This window comes from Lithobates pipiens, unplaced genomic scaffold (assembly GCF_037356315.1).
Source record: "Lithobates pipiens isolate NorthernLeopardFrog02 unplaced genomic scaffold, aLitPip1_a1.2 Scaffold_18, whole genome shotgun sequence".
Taxonomy (NCBI): domain Eukaryota; kingdom Metazoa; phylum Chordata; class Amphibia; order Anura; family Ranidae; genus Lithobates; species Lithobates pipiens.
Window position 1 is genome coordinate 239,444,537 of NW_027507758.1, and position 12,392 is coordinate 239,456,928.

The following is a 12,392-nucleotide window of genomic DNA, read 5'->3' on the forward strand; positions in this document are numbered from 1 at the left end:
GTGTGGAACGCGGAAGTAGTCACCACCAGAACGAGGCTTGGAGCGCAGAAGGAGGCAAGAGAGGAGAGACACACTGGAGTAGTGGAAGAAAGAGGCTGCTGAATATCAGATTTAGCAGTCAGGGAGGGAGAGCAGAGAAACCAGAAAGAAGGTATTGTTACATGGTTGTATAAGAGAGCAGCAGGGGGAGTAATGATAAGATACAGCAATGCCTCAAAGCTGCACACGTGTACCCCCTACTCACCTGCTGGGACATGGGATAAGGGAAAGCTGCTCTGAGAACAGGGTGTTGTCCTGCTTTCAGGCCCTGGGGGCAGACAGCTAGGAGCTAAGTGTGACGCTTTACACTGCACCATATCTTACTCTTGTCTGCAACCTGACAGGAGTATGTCTGCATACTACTTACTGAGGGGGCTGGACCCACACTAACATTGTCATCAACACTCACTGCAGACACTGTGCATAAAGCATTAACATTGCCACTTACTATGGGTGCTCTGCATACACCAGCATTACCATTGCCACTTACTATGGGTGCTCTGCATACACCAGCATTACCATTGCCACTTACTATGGGTGCTCTGCATACACCAGCATTGCCACTTACTATGGGTGCTCTGCATACACCAGCATTGCCACTTACTATGGATGCTCTGCATACACCAGCATTGCCGTTGCCACTTACTATGGGTGCTCTGCATAATTACTGTGAGCGCTGTGCATGCACTGGGATTGCTACTGCCACATGCAGTGGGTACTGTGCATACACCAGTATGTGCACTGCCTCTACCTTCTGGAGCTGTTTATACAGCAGTATTATTTACTGCAGGTACTGTGCAAACACCAGAATTTGCAGCATTGGCACTCACTGGAAGCAGTGTGTATACAGCAGGATTGGCACTGTCGCTCACTATAGATGCTGTGCATGCAGCAATATTTCCATTGCCACTTACTATAGGTGCATATATTGCTATTGCCACTTGCCATGGGTGCTGTGCATACACTATCATGTGCACTACCAGTACCCATGAAGCTGTGCATGCAGCAGTATTAGCACTGCCACTTACTTCAGGCACCACGTATACACCAGCATTTGCACTGCTACTTGCAGCAGGCACTGCACATACAGCAACAGTGTGATTGACACATACTGTAGGCAGTGTGCATACACCAGCATTGGCAGCGCCATTCACTGTGTGTGCTGTACATAGACTGGCATTGCCATTTCTGCTCACTGTGGACACTCTGCATACATCAAGAATGCCAATGCCACTTCCTGTGGTTGCTACACATTGGCACTGCTATTCCCTGTGGTCACTTTGCATACCCCAGAATATGCACTGCTATTGTGGGTGATGTATATACACCACCGTTGCTATTGCCCACTGTAATTGTCAATAGCGTCGCTTGCTATTGACAATTACTGTGAGCGCTGCGCATATACTGGGATTGCTACTGCCACATGCAGTGGGTACTGTGCATACACCAGTATGTGCACTGCTGTACCTGCTGGAGTTGTTTATACAGCAGTATTTGCACTGCCATTTACTGAAGGTATTGTGCAAACACTAGCATTTGCACTGACACTTACTGTGGGCACTGTGCATTCACCAGCATTGCCACTGCCATTCCCTGTGGGTCCTCTGCATACTGCAGCGTAGGCACTTCACTGTCTTTCACTGTGGGCTCTGTGCATACAGAAGCATTGTCACTCCCATTTCCTGTGCCACTGTCCATTGCCACTGTCATGCACTTTGCATACAGCAGCATTGACACTTACTGGAAACACTGTGTATACAGCATGATTGGCACTGTCATTCACTATAGATGCTGCGCATACAGCAATATTTCCATTTCCACGTACTATAGGTGCTTATGCTGGTATTGCCACTTGCCATGGGTGATGTGTGCACTACCACTACCCATGGAGCTGTGCATACAGCAGTATTAGCACTACCACTTACCGCAGGCACCATGTATACACCAGCATTTGCACTGCTACTTGCTGCAGGCACTGCACATATGGCAACAGTGTGATTGGCACATACTGTAGGCAATGTGCATAGACCAGCATTGCCATTTCTGCTCACTATAGATACTCTGCATACATCAACATTGCCAATGCCACTTCCTGTATTTGCTAAACATACAGTAGCATTGACACTGTTATTCACTGTGGGCACTGTGCATACACCAGCATATGTACTGCCTTTGTGGGTGCTGTACATACACCAGCGATGCCATTGCCACTCACTGCGGATACGCTGCAAACATCAACATAGCCAATACCACTTCCTGTGGTTACTACACATACAGCTGCATTGGCACTGCTATTCACTGTGGGCACTCTGCATACAGGAGCACTGCCATTGCCACTCACTGTGGGTATCCTTTAGATTACTCCCTCAGAACTGGCTTGGGATTATAAAGGTTTAATGTTATTCATACTTTTATTTTCAGTCTTTGGCACTGCTTTGGGTTCCTGCTTTAGCTGCTCTATTTCATCTGGAGCTAGTTGTACTTCTTATATTGACCTGTCAGATATAAATCTGTTCAAGAGTGTTTTCTCATGAACGTATTAAAAAGTACCACCCAGCACAAATGTCCAATGTTCTCCCGGACTGCATGGATCCAGTTGCAGTGGCTTACCCAAATCACTTCACTTGTCCCTGGAGCTTGGTAATGTATTGAAGACAACATGTGTTTATTGTACGACAATAGGGGGATGTCTTATATCATTTTTTTTGTGGCTTTTATCGGTATGTTCAGTGACTCTTGTGTGAATTTAGTAATGAGCCCCATTATAAAAATCAGTTGAATTTGTTGTGGTAATAGGTGAAAACGTAAAAAAACATTTTTTAACCTTGCCAATGTGCCATAAAACAAAATTATTTTAATTCACTTTATCTTTTTGTTTGTTTCATTCTAGACCTTTTAACAATAGCAATGTTGTCTGTCTGGAATTTCTTGAAGCGTCATAAGAAAAAATTCCTCTTCTTTGGTGCATTTGCAGGAGGTAATTCCTTAATATGAACTCAAACACTAGTGTATGGTGCAGTAACTGTTACAACAACCACTAGCATCACCGTATTTTCTATGTTGCTTTACTACATGCATTGGCAGAAATAAAAAAAAAAATCTATAAAAAAAATATAAAGATTTCTGTTGAACTTTATAAGATAAATTGTGTCTGTTACCTAGATTAGTATTTTATTTTTATTTTTTTAATGATTTGAAACTTTAGCTTTTTCAATAAAATAAGTACTGTGCATCCAGAAAGTATTCACAGCACTTCACTTTTTCCACATTTTGTTATGTTACAGCCTATATAAATGGATTAAATTCATTATTTTCCTCAAAATTCTACAAACAATACCCCATGATGACAACATGAAAAAAGTTTGTTTGAAATCTTTGCAAATTTATTAAAAATAAAAAACAAAAAAAATCCCCTTTGCTCAATACTTTGTTGAAGCACATTTGACACCAATTACAGTTTCACGTCTTTTTGAGTATACTACAAGCTTGACACACCTATTTTTGGGCAGTGTCTCCCATTCTTCTTTGCAGGACCTCTCAAGTTCCATCATATTGGATGGGGAGCGTTGGTGCACAGCCATTTTAAGATATTCAATTGGGTTCAAGTTTGGGCTTTGGCTAGGCTACTCAAGGACATTCACAAAGTTGTCCCAGAGCCACTCCTTTGTTATCTTGGCTGTGTCCTTAGGTGTCCTTAGGTGTCGTTGTCCTGTTGGAAGATGAACCTTCGCCCCAGTCTGAGGTCTGGAGCAGGCTTTCATCAAGGATGTCTCTGTACGTTGCTGCATTCATCTTTCCCTCGATCCTGAATAGTCTCCTAGTTTCTGCCACGGAAAAACATCCCAACAGCATGATGCTGCCACCACCATGTTTCATTGTAGGGATGGTATTGGCCAGGTGATGAGTGGTGCCTGGTTTCCTCCAGACATGATGCTTGCCATTCAGACCAAAGAGTCATAATTAATGTTTATGTGTGTTTTTGTTCAGAAAATGCTGAAATTATTATATTAGCTGGTCAGACAGGCAACTAACATTTTTACAACACAAGATCAGCAAGTGCATCTTCTGTAATATTTCCTTTTAATTCTTACAGATGGGACAGGGAGAAAGTGACAGGCATGCAATCTGTGTGGATATTTTTAATTGGTATGTAAGATAATCCATTAGGTGTTTTTTTGTTCTAGGTGTTTATATTCTGGGGAAGTATGCGCAGAAGAAAATTAGAGAAATCCAGGAGAGAGAAGCTGCGGAGTACATTGCCCAGGCAAGGAGGCAGTATCATTTCGAAAGCAACCAGAGAACATGCAACATGACAGGTCGGTATTTTTATTCTGCCCACACTTTATCAAACTTACAAATCTATAATATTTAATGTGAACAAGAACAAAATAAATCAAAATGGTAAATACATCACAGAGGCCTATTTTATAAAGTAGAGGTGTGCCTTATGGTGCTTGGGAAATAAACACACCCAAATATTAAAGCGGTGTTTCTGGCCTCCCCCTCCAAAAATGTACATTTCATTTTAATATTAGGACACTTTTCAGCAATTGTATCACTGCACTGAGCATTAAGGATGAGCTCAGGCGTGTTCGCAAACAGCACGTGGAGAACCCGCCAGGAAATCAGCACTGCACAGCGCTAATCACAAGCAGTGAGACATTGTCTCAATGCATGGCTGCAGAGATCTGGAAATGTCTCACTGCTTGTGATCAGCGCTGTGCAGTGCTGATTTCCTGGCGGGCTCTGCACGTGCTGTTTGCGAACACGCCTGTGTTCAAGCTGAGGAAAAGGTAGAGGGGATTAAATAAAAGGACAGACCATGCAGTATATCAGAAGGCTTACAGAACATGCAAAGTTGTTTTTTACTATTAGAAAGGGCTGTCTGATTTTAGACTTATTTAATTTAGTGTTTTTATTTTGTTAAACTGTCTTTGAATAATGTATTATATTTACTGATCCGATGTAGCATTTCAGTCAAATTGTTGCTAGACTTCATCAAATTATGTGCATTTTTTTCTATGAGTTCCTGTGCTGAATGTTGCAGATCAATTTCCACCATTACCACCATTACAGTTAGTTTTCTTTCGATAAGGAAGAAACATACCCATGGACTGAATTCCTTGCATTCAACATCCAGTCCAGACTACATTAAGCAGGATGCTGGCAGCTTTATCTTCTGCTTTAGGCTTAACATTTTGTGGAACAGGTTTTTTTTTTTTTTTTTTCTTTTAACTCAGTACTCCCCATCTGCAGTAGGGAGAACAAAAGTCAAAGTAGCACATTTCTGAGGTTTGTTTTATATTTTTTTTATTTTTTTTTATCTTTTGGCTTAAAGGTAAAAAATTGTGATCTTTATATAAACTGTAGATGAGCCATGTAATTCACATTTCTTTATGCATATGCAATAGTGCCCTTTGTTTTCAGTGCAACATAGTATGTGTCACATAATTTCATATTTATTTTTACCATGAAATATACTGGAACACTAATTTTATTATATTATTTTTCTCTTTCCCATTATAGTTTTATCAATGCTCCCTGCTTTGAAGGAAGCTTTAATGCAGCAATTGAATTCAGAGAGCCTAACAAGTCTTCTGAAAAGCAGGTATTACTTTTTTTTTTTTTTTTTTTTATGATTTTTTTTTTTTTTTAATTTCTATAGTAAAAATATCTCATAGTTAGTTTTAATGGGATTTTTTACTTTTTTGCATTGTGTACCCTTTCTCACCTTGCTGCTGCCAATTTACAGGTGCGGTTGATTCAGTAGCAGTCCGCATTATGGCTTGTAATTTTCAGGTGTCAAATTAACAAATGATGGGAAACATGTGTAGCTAATAACTTATATGGAGGACATGCTGCCTAGGGCTGGGTTCACACTGGTACGACAAACGCTCCTGGGAGCTCATGTCGCATGACGTGTGAAAATCGATGGTCCGACTTTGAAAAAGGTTCCTCTACTACTTTGGTCCGACTTCAGCCCATTGATTAGCATTGAAGTCGGATCATCATCTTAACTGATCTGACTTTGGAATATGCCTTGTGCTCTGAGGATCTTGAAGGGAAACTCCACAGCAAATTAAGAAAAAAAAACAAACGGCATGGGGTTCCCCCTTTAAGAGCATAGGAGGCTGGGAGAAGAACCAGCAGAGGGAGAGGACCTCTCCAGAGGAGGGAGAAGAGCCGAAGAGGGGAGAAGAAATCACAAGAAACACCGGAATGACTTTATCAAAAACCTGTGTATTGTTTTTTAAGGTGAATGGGTAGGGGCATAATGTACCCGATTCTCATTTACATAGGGTGGGGGGCCGGGATCTGGGGGCTTCCAGATTCCAATAAGCCCCCCGCCCGCAGACTCTGACAACCACTGGCCAGGGTTGTCGGGAAGAGGCCCTTGTCCTCATCAACATGGGGACAAGGTGCTTTGGGGTGGGGGACGCAGCACCCACCCCAAAGCACCCACACCCCCATGTTGAGGGCATGTGGCCTGGTATAGTTGAGGAGGGGGGTGGCACTCGCTCGTCCTCACCCCCTTTCCTGCATGCTCGGATAAGGGTCTGGTATGGATTTTGGGGGGAACCCCATGCTGTTTTTTTGGTGTGGGGGATTCCCCTTAAAAGCCCGACGGGCCTGGTATGATCTTAAAAGGGGACCCCCATGCCATGTGTGTGAGGTTTTTTTTTTGTTTTTGTTTTTTGGCGTGGAATTGTTGGGATCAAAGTCAGATCCTCGTTCATCTAAGTCGGATGGATGTCGGACTTCAAGTTGCAGGGCAAAGTCAGATCCACAGTTGTACGACTGTTGTGTCGTACTAGTGTGGACCCGGCCTAAAGCCTTGTACACACGATGAGATTATCAGCCAAATAATTGTCTTTTTTTGTTGCATGCTAGTGGCATATCAAAAATTAAGAGGTTACTAAAGCTATAAAAGTCATTGTACAACTGAATACAACTTGGGAAGTGATGGAATATATTGTAATGTATTTTGTTTCCAAGCATGCATGGTCTCCATCTTCCGATTTTTATTTTTTTTTTTTTTTTTTCTCTCGAACGAATACTGTACTGAATAAACAAAAATCTGACAATCTGGTATCATCTGAAAAATAATTCATACTCGTCCCTCTGGAACTGTTGTGATCGACTCTCGAAAGCTGTGTACTAATGATACGATTATTGTACGATCGCTCCGAAAGTGTTTTTTGTCATCTGCTTTTGTGATTGTGTATACTAGGCATAAGGCATAGGCCTGATATGCCTAATGGTAAACCCAGCCCTTTACCTTGCAGTTCTGATCTATATTCTCTCTGTACAGTTTAATCCACAACTGGGCCAAAGGTGCTAAACAATTGGTGGGCTGATAAAGATGCAATTATTAACCTAAGAGGACCGTGCTTCTGGTAATCCAAAGTAACCAAGACAAAACTAATATGCTGAGCACTGGTAAATGAAGGTTATTCATGGATATGACAAAGGTAAATAGATAAATAAATCCTGCTTCCAAAAAAAAAAAATCAGCAAATTACATTTTATTGTTTAACCAAGAAGAATAAAACACAGTCTAATAATGTGTCTAACCTTTGTAATATCCATGAATATATGGCTAGCTTAGAAATGCTGCAAAAAGTCAACCTCTATACAATGTGTATGTGCATATACACTACAGTTGCAATAAAAAGTATGTGAAACCATTGGAATGATATGGATTTCTGCACAAATTGGTCATAAAATGTGATCTGATCTTCATCTAAGTCACAATAGACAGTCAGTCTGCTTAAACTAATAACACACAAATAATTACATTTTACCATGTTTTTATTGCACACCATGTAAACATTCACTGTTCAGGTGGAAAAACTATGTGAACCCTTGGATTTAATAACTGGTTGAACCTCCTTTGGCAGCAATAACTTCAATCAGACGTGCACAACGGTCAGGAGTAATTCTTGACCATTCCTCTTTACAGAACTGTTTCAGTTCAGCAATATTCTTAGGTTGTCTGGTGTGAATTGGGTTGAGGTCAGGACTCTGACTGGGCCACTCCAGAAGGCGTATTTTCTTCTGTTTAAGCCATTCTGTTGTTGATTTACTTCTATGCTTTGGGTCATTGCCCTGTTGCAACACCCATCTTCGGTTGAGCTTCAGCTGGTGGACAGATGGCCTTAAGTTCAAAACAACGCATTCAGTTTAAAATAGAAATGCAAGACAAAATGTATAATGTGTATGTATATCAGTACACTGTGCGGGGGGGGCGCAGTGTCAGTACAAGTCTTTGCCAATTCAGGATAGGCATGATGTACTCCCAGCCAAAAAACTGACCACGCTGGGGAGGATGTGCTGTTCTAATGCCTAGCGTGGTCAGTTTGAAGCAGGGGGCTGGCGGGTTTTACCAGCTATTTCACACAAAAGAAGCAATACAAAGAAAACTGGCTACTTTTTAACAAACACTTTACATCTTTCACTGATATAAATTATCTTAATAAATACTAATAAAAGTGATACTGTAGCTTCTAAAAATTACTTTGAAAATTATATGTCTTAAACTGGTGAATTTTGTGCCTATAAGTTGAAGGCTGGCCGCAGGCCAGTCTGTATTTGTAGGAGGAGCCTGAGAGGGCTATTTAAACCTCCTCCTCTGTCAGGGTCAGTGTCTTTAGGGTTTCTGAGTGGATGGTCGTCACTTCCAGCTCCTGCCCCCCCCCCCCTTTCCAGCATGTCCCCCTTACTGATGGAGGATCAGTTCCTCGTCTGTCCTCCTCATCCCTGGGTTCTACTTGGGCCGCCCTGCCCGTCCTTGCGGCCCCATGTTCCAGCTTCTTGGGGGGGGGGTGCCTGGGGAGCATTCTCCTCCTCACACTCTCCCCTTTTGCTCATTTTTTGCAGGCGTGCAGGCCTCCCCGCTTCCCGTGGCGTTCATGCCGGGGGAGCTGGGGGGTGTCCGCCCGCCCGTCCTTCCAGCCTCGGTCCGCCAACCACACGGCTGTCAGAGCCCTTGACTGTTGAGCAGGGAACGGGGGTTAGATCGTCTGCTCTTGGGCACACGTGGGGGTGTGTGTCGTGGCGATGTTCCCCTCCCCTCACTGTCACTCCAGGAACAGCTGCTCCTCCGTCCTCCTCGCTGTGCACACAGCCCGGGGCCCTGGTCCCTGTACCTGCCTCCTTGGCAGCTGCCGTCCTCTTCTGGCTCACTCTGCCCATTCAGCACACATGTGAAGGCATGAGAGGCAGCCGGAGCCTCGCAGGGACATCGCGGCAGCCAGGCACCACTTGGCCAAGTTTTGGGATGCTCCGGCGAGGCGGGACCCCTCGGACACCTTGGAGGCGTATTGTGCTCCGCCCGCCAATTCTCCTGGTGAGGGGAGGTGGAGGTGATCGGCTGCGCCGGCTTCCCCTCCCTCTCACATATGCAAGAGTACCTGCCGATTCTCCTGGCGGGGGGGAGGGGGAGGTAATCGGCCGCGCCGGCTCCCCCTCCCCCCTCACATATGCTGAGTACCTGCCGATTCTCCTGGCGGGGGGAGAGGGAGGTAATCGGCTGCGCCGGCTCCCCCTCCGCCCTCACATATGCAGTATACCCGCCGATTCTCCCAGCGGGGGTGAGGGGGAGGTATTCGACTCCCCCCCCCTCACATAGGCGTTTTTCGTCCGGAAAACTGATAGGAGCAAGAAAAAAAAAAAAACACACTTGTAGTGATGTGTATGTAGCTTATTTTAATCATGTCATTTTTCTCTGTAAAATACCATCCTTGTGTGGAGCCGCTAGATCCTCTCTCCCCTTTTTCATGTGGCGGCGGGGGATAAGGTGATCGGCAGGGCGGCCGCCGATTCTCTTGGTGAGGGGAGGTGGAGGTAGTCGGCTGCCGCCGGCTCCCTTTCTCCCCTCGCGGGTATGGAGCGCCCGCCGTTTCTGCTCGTGGGGGGAGGGGGAGGTGATCGGCTGCACCGACTCCCCCTCCCCCTCACATATGTAGGGTAACCACCGATTCTCCTGGCTGGGGGAGGGGGAGATATTTGGCCGCGCCGGCTCCCCCTCACATATGCAGGGTCAAATGCTTAATCATCTCTAAAGTGCAAGATACCTTGTTCACTAAACATGGAACAAACCCATCAATTTAAAGTGATGCTAAAGGCTTACATTTATCATGTTATACTTAGTTGCTCTGTCTGGTTTGGCACAGAGCGGCCCCGATCCTTTCGATTCTTGGGTACCCCGCCGGCACTCTGGACTCCTCCTGCCCAGTGCCCCCGTTTGGAGCCACTCGCTACGGGGGGCACTTGTGTGTGTGTGTGTGCTCCCAAGCCCGTCCTGTGTGTCCATAAGACACACGGAATGGGGCACAGCCCTGCCGCCGCTCCCTCTTCAGTGTTTGTGATTGGCAGGAGATAATGGCTCCCCCTGCTGTCTCTGATTTTGCCATGACTTTACTGTGCTTATGGCATGTGTTTGATAAGTCTTGTGACTCAAAAGCATCAAACGGTAACACAGGTGCGTTATTAATGTGTTCTTGCTGCATTTTCAATACATTTCATTGGGTCCCCTCCTGAGCTCCACATGGTGGGTCTCTCCCCCCTCCTGAGCTCCTCGTGGTTGGGCCCCCCCCTCCTGAGCTCCACCTGGTGGGCCTCCTGAGCTCCACGTGGTGGGCCCCCCCCTATGCTCCATGTGGTGGGTTTCCTCCCCCCCACCCGCCTGAGCTCCACGTGGCGGGTCTCCCCACCCGCCTGAGCTCCACGTGGCGGGTCTCCCCACCCGCCTGAGCTCCACGTGGCAGGTCCCCCCACCTGAGCTCCACGTGACATTTTTGTCGCAGCGCTCAGTCTAGCATTTCTGTCTCGGCGTTTCTGTCCAGCATTTCTGTCGCAGCGTTCTGTCTCAGCGGTTCTGTCTCAGCGTTCTGTCTCAGCGGTTCTGTCTCAGCATTGCTGTCTCAAGTGTTCTGTCCTGCATTTCCGTCACAGCGTTTCTGTGCGGCTTTTCCGTCACAGCGTTCTGTGCTGCATTTCCGTCACAGCATTCTGTGCTGCTTTTCCGTCACGGCGTTCTGTGCAGCATTTACTGTCATAGCGGTCTGTCCAGCTTTTCAGTCATAGCGTTTCTCTCCAGCATGTCTGGCATAGCGTTTCTGCCCCTGGATGCCTGTCATAGCGTTCTGCCCCGGCATGTCTGTCGTAGCTTTCTGCCCCAGGATTGCTATCATAGTGCTGCCCCTGGACTGCTGTGGCGTTCTGGACCAGGATTTCTGTCATGGCGTTCTGGACCAGGATTTCTGTCATGGCGTTCTGAACCAGGATTTCTGTCATGGCGTTCTGAACCAGGATTTCTGGCTTTTCCTTTATGCCTCAGCGTTTCAGTCTTGGTTGTTGCTGTCATTGCGTTTTGCCTCTGGTTCTGTCACTACGTTTCTGCATCAGCATTAAGTTTCAGCATTTTCTGTCATGGTTTTCTTCATGACATGTTGTGTTTCTGTCTCAGCGTTTTCTGTCTCGGCGTTTTCTGTCTTTGTGTTGCTGCCAGCATGCCTGTCATAGTATTTCAGACTTGGTGTTCAGTCTCGGAGTTTCTCAGAGGGGCGTTGTTTTTCTCATGGCATACTCTGGTAGTCGTTCGTCCTTGTTGATTGTCACGTCCCATCGTGTCTGTGTCATGTTTGTACCTGGGTAAGGTAGCTAGGGCTCACACATCAGGATCTGTCACGTCTATAGATCCATACGGGCTGAGGTTTCGTTATTAATTGATTGTTGTCCGCAATCTTCTCGTCCGTATACCATACGTCATACGTTGCATGTTCATTCACCACATATATACGACTACCCACCTTGCCTGTGGGTACACTAGCCCTGAGTTTCAGTTAATTACCTGTCTGCACTGCAGGTTACTCGGGCTCACTTACCACTTACATGTGGGTGGGGGGGTCCGTCCGCCAGGTTCTTTTACGCGCGGTGGTCTTGACTTTTCTGCTCATGTTTCATTCTTAGTTAAGCAGGGGGGTATTGTTGTTTATCATGTCTGGTTGTCTGTCATTTCTCTAGTTTGTGTGTCAGGTTGGGCCGTCTTGGCATCCATACCGATATCATCCGTGCTTGCTTTCACTTCCTTCAGCCCGGCTGTTGTTGGGGGCTAGTTGATTGGTGCTGGTGTATTGTCACCACGGGGCTCACCCTTGGGTCAGAAGCAGTCGAGAAATTTTGCTTCAGTTGATGTCCTGGTGTGTTGAGGCCCTGGTTACTGCCCAGGGATGTATGGTCTCTCTCAGGGTATTTGTTAGCCACGTCCCGTGACAGTCCTTGGGGGATAGGTTGGGCAGTTATCACAATGGTTTTGGGTTCCACTCTTGGCTCTGATCTTGTTTGAACTT

General features: G+C 45.7%; 1 protein-coding gene across 1 annotated transcript in view; it reads left to right on the top strand.

The window, feature by feature from the left end:
- Nucleotides 1-6: 6 nt before the first annotated feature.
- The window catches only part of PEX3 (peroxisomal biogenesis factor 3), a 72,616-nt gene continuing 60,230 nt past the window's right edge, over nucleotides 7-12,392 (top strand). Inside the window, exons 1-4 of the mRNA XM_077486710.1 lie at nucleotides 7-151; nucleotides 2,930-3,016; nucleotides 4,224-4,355; nucleotides 5,566-5,647. Coding sequence (XP_077342836.1) covers nucleotides 2,947-3,016; nucleotides 4,224-4,355; nucleotides 5,566-5,647 — 284 coding nt within the window. The 5' untranslated portion in view covers nucleotides 7-151; nucleotides 2,930-2,946. The remainder of the gene's footprint in view (nucleotides 152-2,929; nucleotides 3,017-4,223; nucleotides 4,356-5,565; nucleotides 5,648-12,392) is intronic.